A 13,293-nucleotide genomic window follows, 5' to 3' on the forward strand; every position below is an offset into this window, starting at 1 on the left:
AGGAATGTACAGGGAACTGCAGCTCAAATTTTTTCCTTTAACATTTGTCCTATATCATCATACAAACCTGAGCAAATATTAGCCATCATCTTAATTTCCCCACAGTTAAACCAGTAATGTTACAAGCCTTTCTGTATCAGGGCAAGAAGAGAATACATGTAAATGTAAGAATTATCTCAAGACATACACACCACATAATCCGATATAAAACTTTATATCAGGAGCCAAATAGCTCAGATGAAAAATATCATGCAGAGTATAAAATTTCTCTTAAAATACAACTAAAAAGAAAAACCACAGAAACATTCAAAGTCATGAAGCATTTTGATGATTTCATAGAACTGAAAGTTAAAAAATTTACATTAAAAGGAGACACTAAGTATTTCAAAAACCTCTGTTTTATTTGTACAGAGTAAAATACATCATATAGTGAACATGGTTTTCCACCCATAATCTAAAGCCATTAATAAGTGTTTTCACCAAATATCCAGGCCAGAAGCACAGACAACGGAAATTAGTCTCTCTCTGCCAGAGCTACAAGATGCACATCAATCTCTGCTTCTGTAAGGATCCTGAAAGAACAAAATGAAATCTTAAATAGCTTAAATGATTCTTCACCTTAAACTCCAATATTATAACCTAGTACCTACACAAGTAAGTTACATACAATGCATCTTTAAGCCCTTTAAAGTCCTGCTGTTAGGGCCACAGGCCAACATTCCAATTCTTTTTGAAAAATAAAGGAAGAATCAAAGGCACAAAAAGCAAAGAGGTAACAAACGGTAAAACGACATTCCTCATTCCTTATGACTAATATATGTGCAAGCTGGGACCTTGTGAGAAGAATGGCTGTGGTAATTAGTATGATACTCCAAGGGAGACACAGGTTTTCATAGCCTTCTCCCTCTACTTGTTATCTATCCTTTCTGAAAAGGTCACAGAATGGTAAGTGAAGGTTGCCAGAAAGCTAGCACTTGACCCTTGAGCAGCAGCAGAAAAAAGGGGTAATGCAGCTCCTTGCATGCTTTCTCAAAAAAATCTATGCTATTCTGTTGTCCTCAACACACACCAAATGAAAAACCACCTGTCATCACCATGTCAACTTTAAACACATTAGACCCAAAGCTTTGAAGCCTCTCTCCAGTCCCCACCTACCAAGTAGCTAAACCAAAGCAGCAGAGGACCTTTCTTCCCTACTTAGCTGTCCCTCTCTTCTCAATTTTTAAAAAATAGTATATACTAAAATGTATATAATTAAAAGGAAAAAAAAAAAGGCTAAGGCAGAAATAATTGCACTCTTCTGCAGTAAGCCAGACTTACCTAAATTTTTGGTAACACATACCCAGAGGGTCTTTTTGCATTAACAAAAAAGCCCCAAAACTTATTGTCCCACATTTCATGCATACTTCCATAGATAAACATTGTGTTGTGCAAAGACCATCAGGGACACTGTATCTAATGCGAGGTACAGCCCTCAGCACAAGATTTCCAGGTGCTGTCTTAAAAGACTGACTAGTTTGTTGCACACAGTGCACTGCACTCAGATTCAGGCAGTACCAGGGGAGGGAGAAAATAGCAGGCGCCTTGTTTTCTTGCTAGGTGGGAATGCAGTGTACTCAGAAAGCAGAAGTTCAAGACAGTTTCATATCATTGCAGTGATTTTTAACCCCAGGATCTTTTAATCTTGCCAAATATATATAGCATTTCAAAGAATACAAATTCATAATGTGTTAACTATATACTGGAGACGTTAAAAATTGGTGCAATTACAAGATGAGCAAGAGTAATTCAAAGATCTCATTTAGAAGAAGATAAAAAACCTAAGTGATTTGCAAAATTTTCCCTAGTATAAAAACTTACACTTCACTGTGTTAGTTGTCCTAGCTATGATCCGGAAGTGGACTTCATATACTAGTACAAAGAAAAATCTTTACTCTTTTAAGTACGAAAAACCACCTATACCAGATGTAACTACATTTTAATCATCACATAAAGCAATACCCTTTTAAGAAACAAAAGATAACACTTTTGTTGACATCCTTTAACCTTGTCAAACGTTTTAAAGATGTGTTTTGTGTTTTTTAACAATGTTTTATACACCTACACATTTTGAAGAGTTACAAGGAAAAAAAACCTCAAAAACTTCAATTTCTAACATTTTTTTTCTTGACTTATCATGACAAAGAAGTTCAAACTAACTGCATATAACTAGAGAAACACACATCAAGTTTTATAACACTGATCACTTACCTGAATTTAGGATTTTCCACTGTAACTACACCAACTTCTATTTCTGAAGGTTTGAAATCAATGGATAGTACAGTAGACAGGCACGTTATTGCTGTCTGAAAGATGACAAAAACCCCTATCATTAAACAGCAGTAAGGTTTTGTTATTTTTTAAACAGACACAGCATTCACAGCTACCCTTCCTTCTAGTTTTATTTCCTTCCACCTCAAAACCTTAGCTGAAAAGTTTCAAATAGTTTCCCCTTGTTACAGAATAGAGTCCCGCCCCAGTCCTCTCCCTAAAAAGCCCAATCTACAAAAAACAAAGGGATATGTGGTTTTCATAGTACAAAGCCCCCACACAACAAAACCCAGACTTTGTCATGAGAAGATTAAAAGCCCAGGTCCCAGAAAGAGAACATGTTTCCTTAGTGGCAAATAATACGGACATCAGTATTACAGTCCAAAATTACCCAAAGCACATGTCACTTGTACAGCTTCCATCTCGCCTTTTTCTTCTGGTAACTAAAATTATGTTGTCTGTTTTTAAAAGCTGTATTTCATCATGGCTTAACTTATTTTTTGTTGCACCCTAATCATCAACTGTTTCAAAAGGTGTTCTTTGTAACCTCGCTCATACTTAACCCTGCAGTAGGGTCATAATAATGCTGTAGATGTATCCTTAAAATGATGACTGAGCACAAAAAGAAGTTTCATAGAACAGCTATATAGCTAGATGCTTATCAAATCACTTATTTTTACATGCTGCCATTTAATTCTGATCAGCAAAGTGTTAGTAAGTGTAGAACATCAGACAAGATAAAGTTTATTTTCAGTATGATAATATATCGATTCTGCAATAATTTCATAAGACTATATAGAAGATGTATTATCAGAAGACTGCTAAGTTGTAAAAAAACCCCACTAAAGTAAGAAAACCCAGAGTTCTTACCCTTGGAGCAGTACCTCTACTGCACCACAAGCTTTAAAGAAAAGAAAGGCAACGTATGTGCGTGTGCAAAGAGCACAACAAAAACATGATTCTTGTTTCTGCTTGAGACTTGCTTCTGTGTCACTGCCACCTTTTACAGTAACAGTGTCTAATTCACAATCTCAGCACTTTTAAAAAGACAACAAAAGGTACAGAAGCACATCCAGGATCTGACTGCCAGATTAATTACCAAGTACACATTTGCACCATATCATGGAGGTTTTATGAATTAAAAACAAGAAAATGAAAAGACTGTTTCATCTACCTCTCAACAAGAGGCATGCACAATGTAATCAAGCAGTGTAGAAAAATACATTTAATGTGAAAAATATTTAGCCAGGATAAGAAAGGCTCTCTGAAGTGATTGCAAATACATTCAATTTCAGTATGATATGATTATTTAACCCCCTCAGGACCAAGGAATTCACATACTAAGGAAATCAGTACTTACTAAGATATACACTTAAACCTTACAAATTTATGCTGAAGAACTTTCTGGTTAAATGGTACTTCCACAGCAATGTAGATTTCACAAGTAATTTAGCTGAAGGTCTAAATCTGCAAAGCACTCACAGGGATCTCAATACAACAATCTTACAATACAAAACTTACATCAGTTGTTAGGATGTTATTCTACATTTCAACTGCTCATCTTGTGATGCAGGAAATGTAACACAGAATCATAGAATAGTTAGGGTTGGAAAGGACCTTAAGATCATCAAGTTCCAACCCCCCTGCCAAGGGCAGGGACACCTCCCACTATACCATCTCACCCAAGGCTCTGTCCAACCTGGCCCTGAACACCGCCAGGGGTGGAGCATTCACAACCTCCCTGGGCAACCCATTCCAGGGCCTCACCACCCTTACAGGAAAGAATTTATTCCTTATATTCAATCTAAATTTCCCCCCCTTTAAGTTTGAACCCATTACCCCTTGTCCTGTCACTACAGTCCCTAATGAATAGTCCATCCCCAGAATCCCTATAGGCCCCCTTCAGATACTGGAAGGCTGCTATGATTATGAGAGAAGAACAAGGCCTGGCAGGGGAAATAGGTATACCACAAAAAAGGACTGCTTAGACAGATCTGTATAGCGCAAGTGAAAAATTAAGGATGATTTATAAACTAAGTTCATTGGCCTATTTTATACGTGGGATACATCTTTTTAATGGGCCCTGAACACCAGCTGTTATGCTTACTGTGAGAACTGTTATGTTTACTAAACTGACAGACAAGCACTACCATGTCCTGTTTGAAATGCTTTCTAACACAATGACCGTTTTAAGTGTAACTAAGTGGAAACTGCACTGGTATCCCCAGAATCAAACACTGTAGTAACCAATCACCCGCTACAGTGGAAGTGCTACAATTATAGATTCCGCTTCAGCTAAAGTAAAGCAGATTCGATGACCATTCAAACATTTGCAAAATACCTCCGAAAGATTCTCTGGTTAGAGCAGCTGTATTTGCTCTGGCAGCAATACAGAACTGTAAGAAAACAGGAAATGCCTAACTGCATTCCTCTACATCAAAAGCCTACACACAGCGTGTTCATTAAAAATACTTTAACAGATCTTTAATTCCTTCTGCTGGCCTACCTCTACTGTTTGTTCGTATGTCCAATCAAATTTCTTCTTTACTTTCTTTTCAAGGAAACTGGTTGACTCTGTCTGCTTAACTCCCGCAGCTGTGGCCTTGAATCCACAGTAGTAACCTGCTGGATCACACTTGTATACCTGAGGGCCATGTTCTTCATCGATACCAATCAAAATCATACCTTCAAGAGAAAATTTGTTAATTTATTTCTTACCCCAATTTTAGCAATTTCATTAAGATGAAGAACAGACTAGATACTCCCCCCTGCTGTGAAAATCGTGCATGCACAGCAGTACATTTTGGGAACCAGTCCCATACCAAGAGCTGCTATTTCCTCTTTATCTCCAATTTGCCTTTTGTTACCAGCATCTTCTGGACATGCATGCAACTCCATTTAGTGCAAACTAGATTTCCGTCATTATCAAAGAAGGCTCCTCATTAAACGTACAAACAGTTTTGTCATGTGTGTAGAGAACCACAAAGTCAGGAAATACAAGAATTCAGCCCCAATACAAAGTTAACCCAGCCACAGTTCACATCCTGCTTACCACATGGCATTTTTAAAAAGTGTAAACAATAGTTCTATTAACAGGTGCTTTCCGCCAGAAAGCAACTTTACAAATATGTTGAAATTAATGGAAATATTAAAAGATCAACTTTAAATTTCCCAACTGCAATCCTGAAAAGCTCTGCATTACACCCCTTTTCCTCTCCTCTTCATACTAAAAATAAATATAAAAATCTGGAAAAATAATAGAATGTGGAAATAACAGAACATAGAACTGAGCCTTTGAAGATCATCTGATTAAGTGCTTCAAGTTGGATGTGACAAACTGGTCACATCACTGAAATGCATCTACATTCACCCACACTTCTACATTTGTACAGACTCAATAGGCATATTAAAAATAACTCAAAAGCAAAACAACAACAAAAAAAAACAACCCAGAACAGGATTAAATTATTTTTACTTTACACTTGTGAAACTTTTAACTAGTGGTTACAGCTGATAAGCTGCTGAGCCACTATTACTACAATAGATAAACAATTTCCCAGCATCTTCTAAAAAAAACCTTAAAGAAAATTAAGATGTTTTCATTCATCTACTTAAAAAAACAAACAAAACAAAACAAAAAACCCAATACCAAAAATCACTTTCCAGTAGTATGAAGGCATGGGGAAATGCCAAGGGAAGAAAGAAACAATCATTCCTGAACATCACAAACATAGGAAAATTGCCCCATCATGGAAACTGTGGTGCAACCATGACTGTTATTTCTGTAGTGAGAAGTGCTGCTGCCTACTATGATTACGTGAAACGATTCACCAATTCTGAAACTATTCCACTTAGTGGAGAGAAGAGAAAAATAAAAAAAAACAACCAAAAAACAAAACCCACCCCCCCCCACAAAAAACCCAAACCCAAACCAAAACCCACCAAGCAAGCAAAAAGAAACCCAGACAGTCTAACAGTACAGTTATAATTTGCCCGCAGCCAAATGTAAGAGAGAAAACAAGTCAGAACCAACCTCAGACTACACAGATGACCAGGAATACCTACAAAAAACAACCCTGCACACATCTGTGTAATTTAAACTTCATCTACTGTTATTATACAAGACTGATGCAGAAATGCTTGCATGTGAAATATTTTTAAGCACTTCTCTACGCTACATATACCATGGTTAAGAGCAAAAATCATGCAGATTTTCATCCTTAATCTGCAGAAAATCTGCACAAGCACAGCCCCAGAAGCCAAGGTGAAATGGAACTGCACATTTTAAAGATGCTAAATCATTTACTCCAATTCAAACGCTGACTCAATGGCAAAATCATGGCTCCAATTCAAGACTTCCAACACTGCTCTCTCATTTGGCTGTTCATCTCTCTTACTTATTCAGTTACATCTGTATCTTGTACAACTTGAAAATGGGTGAGAATTTCTTATACTTTAAGTTGCAAGCTTAGACAAGAAACAGAAAAGATTAATTTAATACACTATACTTACAGCAACCAAGAGGCCTCATTTCAGCATTTTGCGTATAGACCTGAGAAATATCTGCAATCCTTTTACACAGCATATCCACAGGGATGTCATAGCCATACTTGTACTTCCAGTTAGCAGCCTCATAGCGAGCTCTCTGCACCTGAGATCTGCTGTCAGCTAGAGAGGAAGAACCAATATTAATTTCACTGAACATGTACCAGGTTTATTCCTAGCATCGCTTGAGAATGCAAATTCCAGGGTCAACCTTAAGTCACTTTTACATGCATACATCAGAACTAGACAAGTTTTCCAAAACCAGACTGAGTGGAACGAATCTCTTAGAGCACTCATTTGTTTTATGTGACACAAAGTTGGCAAACTACACGCTTCAGATACTTAAAAAAGATAGTGAAATAAATACCTGTCATTCCTGTCATCACACAGCCAATGTTTTCAGTAATTCTGAATAAATGAGTCACTGTGTTGGAATCCAGTAACTTGTCCTAGGGATGAAACAGAAATAAACTAATAGAAAACACTGTCCTTTGAGTAAAAAAAACCCCAACCCAGACTTGGAATACTCCTGTATCTACAGAAAAGCCAAAAAGGATCAACTAACAGCTAAAAATTGCCTTTCAGGCTCACCACTACTTACTGCTATAGGCATGAAAAGAAGAAACAGGAGAATAGGGAAGATAAAACTGCAGTATCTGGAAAAGGATGACAGCTAGAGATGACCAACATCAAAGTCCTTTTCCCTCTGAAAAAACTTAAAAACTTTGAAAACACAAAATACAAAAACTTGTGCTTGTGTCTTCAATTTGGTTGAGATAAATTTCTTCCTAGTAGCTGGTGCAGTGTTGCATTTTGGCTTTAGTCTGAGAACAATGCTGATAACACACCAATATTTTAGTTGTTGCTCAGCAGCGTTTACCTTGATCAAGGACTTTTCAGTGTCTCATGCTCTGCCAGTGAGGAGGGGCACAAGAAACCGGGAGAGAGCAGAGAGAGGACACCTGCCCCGAACTAGCCAAAGGGATAAGTCCTTACTACAGTCATGCTCAGTATATAGTTGAGTGGCTGATCGCTGCCTGGGAACAAGCTGGGCATCTTCCTTGGAGGGGGTGGGGTTTATTCCTTTCTCTCTCTATTTTCTATTATTATTATATTACATTTTACTTTTATTTTTCTATTATTAAACTGTTCTTACCTCAACCCGTGAGTTTTTACACTTTTTTACGAATTCTCTTCCCCATCCCACTAGGGGCTGGGGAGGGAATGAGGGTGAATGAGCAGCTGCATGGTACCTAGTTACTGTCTGGGCTCAAACCACAACACAGCTCTTATTGCATACTGCCCGTCAAACACAAGGTTTTCCCGCTTTGTCATCACCACTCTACTGAAACACTCATGGAATAGCTCTACTTGCTATTGGTACAACATTGAGTGGGGTTATGGAACTTACTGCCCTTACAAGCCAGAGAAATGCATGCATGCTAACATACAGCAGAACCAACTTTGTGTTTTAGCTTCATCCCTCCCACAACTACAGAGAAAACCAGTACTACAGTACTTAGTGAAGAAATGTACAACTGAGCACTAAATGGATCTAGAACTTGTAATAAGCAGAATGATAGTAAGATAATCAATCCAAGCAGCTATACAGGTCAGTGTTAATAAATACAATATCAAAGTCTCACCCCCCACACCTTTTTTCTCATCTCCTTCCAGTCTCCCCCACTCCCAAAACCAAGCTACTTACAGGTACTTTCTTCTGTGTTACAATTACTGCAGAATCTTTCCCACGAACAGCGACAGATGTAAGTCCACCTTGGTTTATGGCCTTAAACGCATATTCTAGAAAAACACGTAAATGTTAATACAATTACGTCTGACACCTTCCCCTAACACAGAAATCTCACCCAGTTCTGGCTTTTTTTAATACTTTAATGCTTCACAACACTTGGCGTCTTTAAGGTCTTTAATAAAATGCATGCAAGTTTCTGATGGGAATTGAAGTAATTGACTCTCTTCACAAAACCACTACCACTGCTTCCTTCAAATATTTCTAATAACTTGCCTTTTTGTTCGCTTGGAATGCTTAAAAGCAACAGGATTTGTTTTAAAACAGAGGTTGTTTTGTGCTTGACCAAAGTGGTCCAACCTTTACCTACAGTAACTGCAAATCCTCAGTTTCTTTTAACATGCAGTAGCTTAGTATTACAAGTGTTGCTATCAGTGCAAAGATCTAATTTTCTTATGTAGATTTTAACTGATACAGATGAAAAAAGAAATGATGGACCAGGCACAGAAGATGGGGTTTAACCTTACTATCACATTTTCAGACTTGACATTCAAACCCTGCAATGCTTTTGTTCACTTTTTAAAATGAAACCTATGCCCATGCCAACTAAACAGCATTATTCAGATAAATATAATGGATTATGATTTATTTTATGTGATCCATGAAATAAATTTCCCTTGATTAATGGTTTCAAAAGCCTCAGGAACAACAACTTTATAGATTGTTTATCCAGCAATATATGATAAACATACAAAACTTCCTACTATTTGGTTAGGAAACGCAAGTTTCAGGCTGTAGCTAAATGCAGATGAATTCTCTCTTAGCTATGTGAATGCAACTTGAATTTAGAATACGTCTAGATGCTAAAACTATCTTCTAAAATAAGGGAGGCAAGAAACTACTCATCTGTTTTAAAAGCTGCATTCAGATCTATGGAAGAGACTGCACAACAGACGAGGAGTAATCTGAAAATTATAACCTACTCTTGCAATACCAGGGTCTTGATGTTCAACCTGCTGAGTCAGTGCTGTGGAAGAGCTGACTGCCATGTATTCATGGCACTGTATTTATTACTTTCGGGCACCAGAGCATTTACTGGTTACCCAAACATGCCATAAGGAATGTTCTCCCTTTCTGCTAGATGCACAACTCCACTCACCTGCTCACTTGCCTTGCCCAGGATGATCAGTGCTAGCCTGCAGCAAAGCACAGAACCCAGTGAGACATGAACTAGCACTGCCCACAGACTAGTCATGTTTGAAGCCCCAGGCCAGGGCTCTGCAACACTTTTATATCTATGTGTACAAATACCTGAAGGGAGGGTGTGAAGATGGACAGAGCCAGGCTCTTTCCAGTGGTGCCCAGTGATATTACCAGAAACAATGTGCACAAACTGAAACACAGCAGAGTCCATCTGAACACGAGGAAACACTTTTTTACTGTGAAGGTGACCAAGCACTGGCATGGGTTGCTCAGGGAGGTTGTGGAGTCTCCCTCCTTGGAAACATTTAAAAGCTGTCTGGAGGTGGGCCTGGGCAATTGGCTCTATGTGGCTCTGCTTGAGCAGGGGTTTGGACCAGATGATCCCCAGAGTTCCCTTCCAACCTCAACCATTTTGTGGGAGCAGGAATAGGTGCCCTCACAAACTGGCTTTGCTCACAAGTAGTGGTAATCAGGGTTGTTGACTGAACCACAGTCCCCTCTTGCGCCATTCTTAGTATCATCTGCATTGCTCAGTTTTCAGAGGCAAGGCAAAAAGTGAAGTGGCTCTTAAAGTATAACCAGTGCAAATGGCTAGTGGTGTTTTAAGTATGTTTTCTGCTACTTTAAGTATTTCAGTAGCACTGCATGTTTTCTGAGAAGAGCCATCACTCGGTATTCCCTGAAAACATCACAAACACTCACAAATTTGACCATAATTATTTTCTTCACCTACCAAAATCCCATTTAGATGAAGCATCACACTTGAAGACAGGAACTAACAGGTGGCAAGATAACACTGATGCTCTGACGGATTTTAAGAAAAGCAATGAGAAATACATACAAAATAACTTATACTTTTCTAATACATCTATGTTGTGATAGACACTGGATCAGTGTACTGATAGGGGTAATGGGTTTAAACTTAAACAGAGGAAGTTCAGGTTAGATATTAGGAAGGAGTTCTTTACTGTGAGGGTGGTGAGGCACTGGAACTGGTTGCCCAAAGAAGTGGTAAATGCTCCATTCCTGGTGGGTTTCAAAGCCAGGCTGGACAGAGCCTTGGGTGACATCATCAGGGTAAGGCACTGCCCATAGCAGGGGGATTGGAACTAGATGATCTTAAGGTCCTTTCCAACCCTAACTATTCTATGATTCCATAATATGAGATCACTTTAAAGGCACGTGAGCTTCATAAGGGAAGGGAGGGAAGAAAGACAGGTAGCTAGATGATGATATCTGACCAAAAGCAAATGTGAGCTTTCTGCGCATGCAGTGGCTAGATGCTGACCAACAGAGATGCTAGCGTGGCACCATGCCAGAGTTACCAGCCTGGCACTGGGAAAAGTGAGCTTATTCTTCCTTGAGGTTAACTATGCACATCTATGTATTTTAATTCCCACAGCATATTAGTACTTAAAATATCTTTAAGACAGCTTCAGGCTGCGTGCAGAGGTTCTCAAATACACGTGCAGAGACTTGGTTCTACAAAGCTGGTAAAAGCTATGGAGGTAATGCACGTCCTTCATACATTAACTTAATTGCTGAATATACCTAGGAGGTAGAAAACTAAGGCTCGGTTTCCTCTGCTACAGGATGCAGAAACCATTCCCAACACAAAGTATGAAACAGAGAACAGCCAGAAAGGTGATGCAGACCACCCAGCCTGTTTTAAAGGCAACAGAAGGTCTGAACCACTGACATCCTCTATGAGGAAGTACTGTCCCTACCATTGATATGTATGAGGCTTACTATGCAAGTCGCACACAAGCCTTATGCAAACTCCAGCTACCTAATACAGGTAACTTTCTACCTGTGTATAGACACCAGAGGCACTTTCCTAGTTGCTCCTTGGAAAAAAGTCTGCTCAAGACTGGGCTGCCAGCCCATGAAGCCTATTTCACATAGCCTTCTTCCTGAGAAGAACTCAAGGGCAGACACAAAAGAAACTACTGACTACCATGGAGAATTCATGCAGCCTGGTCCTAGCAACATCCTTTGCTGGAGAACAGATGGCAGTATGGACATGCCACACAGTGAAGCCACTACAACTGGGGAAGAACCACTAAGCTCCAGATAAAAAAGGCATCAGGATGATGCCACCAGAACAGTTCATCTGGCCCTGTCACGAGGATCCTCCAGCTCCACCCTCAGTGAACTGCTGTTCGAGACTGCAAGTTGACTATGCTGGTATAAAGTATTCTGCAGAAGAAGCACCACGAGGCTCTTCTGCAGAACCTGGTGCACTGTAAAAGAATAGAAGGCTTAAGCCGACAGCAGCTACAGAAATAAGCAAGATGAACCTATGCTGCAGCTTAACTGCAGAATGCTCAAAGATGCCTGGAAATAAGGGATGCTTGCTGCTGTCTCAGGCCATGATGCACAGAACACATGGCACTCAGGTGTAACAGGAGAAAGAATGGGCTACCTCCAAAACCTGGCTTTGTTACTCTGGTATGCAGGATTTGAGGCAGCCCAAGTCCTAATTCAAACAGCTATGTAAGTTCATGGGTTCCAAAACACAATGCTCGTAAGTTTAGCAAGAAAAACTGCAAAAAAAAATAATAATAAAGACACTTCAGGGAGAGCAAACAGGCAGTTTCCCAGGCCCCCACGCTGGCACGGCCATGACCGCAGCTGCTCCCGGCTCCCACCGGGGGCCAGGCAGAGCGGGAACAGAGACACCTCGGCCGCGGGCAGCGCCACACTCCCACCTCCCCAGAAGCAGCCAGGCTCGGCGGAGGCAGGCTCTCCGGGCCGGTGCGGTCCCGCTCGGCGGGAAGCGGCGCGGGCAGGCCGAGCCCGTGACGGGGCAATTCAGCAGCAGCAGCATCCCCGTGTCCGGACACCCACCGACTTGGTAGAGGCGCCCCTCGGGCGAGAAGATGGTGATATGACGGTCGAAACCGGCGCTGGAGCCTCGGGACATGGCGGGCAGTGTGAGGAGAGCCGGCGCGACCGAGGGGCTCACAGCGTGCAGGGCCCCACCGACACCGCACACACTGCACCCGGCGGAGAGCTTCCGGGTCACACGAGCCGCGCAAACGCAGAGGCGCGCTCCACTCGCGCACCGTCACGCTCCACCACCCTCACCGCGCACGCGCATGCGGCTGAGGGCCGTCCTATGCCGATGTGTCATCTGTGTCGCGAGGGAAACGCGGCAGCTGTAAGGAGTTTAACCGGAGGGGCTGCGAGGGGGAGGGTGGTTAGGAATTGGCTGAAGTGTTTCTGATTTATCGAAAACGCCAAACGCGCTCTACGTGCGCTAGAGAACACGCACGGAAACGGCAGAAGACAGAGAAAAGAACCTTCAGGAGCCAGCCAGGAAAGCAGAACCGCGCTTTGTTTCCTAAGCACAGTATTTCTACGTCTCCTCCTCAATGAGTGTAGTGTTAAAGCACAGGGATACACTAACCTCAAAAAACGTTTTTAAGATACTCGTAATGAAGAATTGTTGCCGCAGCTGCATTATAATGGGGTGTTTGAAA

The 13,293-nt window shown here is 40.7% G+C and overlaps 1 protein-coding gene across 3 annotated transcripts; it reads right to left on the minus strand.

Moving 5' to 3' along the window:
- Window positions 1-380: 380 nt before the first annotated feature.
- On the minus strand, window positions 381-12,866 carry PSMA6 (proteasome 20S subunit alpha 6). 3 transcript variants are annotated; one of them, XM_061367596.1, is made up of 8 exons: window positions 12,659-12,755; window positions 12,234-12,354; window positions 8,564-8,658; window positions 7,223-7,304; window positions 6,823-6,978; window positions 4,817-4,995; window positions 2,251-2,345; window positions 381-572 (listed from the first exon to the last, which is right to left on the minus strand). In XM_061367596.1, the coding sequence occupies exons 4-8, from the start codon at window positions 7,236-7,238 to the stop codon at window positions 515-517; spliced, it is 504 nt and encodes a 167-aa protein (XP_061223580.1). In that variant the 5' UTR covers window positions 7,239-7,304; window positions 8,564-8,658; window positions 12,234-12,354; window positions 12,659-12,755; the 3' UTR covers window positions 381-514. The 3 variants fall into 3 exon arrangements, with proteins under 3 accessions (XP_061223580.1, XP_061223578.1, XP_061223579.1); XM_061367594.1 differs by lacking the exon at window positions 12,234-12,354 and having other exon boundaries at window positions 12,659-12,865; XM_061367595.1 differs by lacking the exons at window positions 381-572; window positions 12,234-12,354 and adding an exon at window positions 1,299-1,595 and having other exon boundaries at window positions 12,659-12,866.
- Window positions 12,867-13,293: the final 427 nt, after the last annotated feature.

The sequence above is a fragment of the Neopsephotus bourkii genome, unplaced genomic scaffold (genome assembly GCF_033783945.1).
Source record: "Neopsephotus bourkii isolate Nb327-2 ecotype Australia unplaced genomic scaffold, CSIRO-AGI_Nbou_v1 NB_1388, whole genome shotgun sequence".
Taxonomy (NCBI): domain Eukaryota; kingdom Metazoa; phylum Chordata; class Aves; order Psittaciformes; family Psittacidae; genus Neopsephotus; species Neopsephotus bourkii.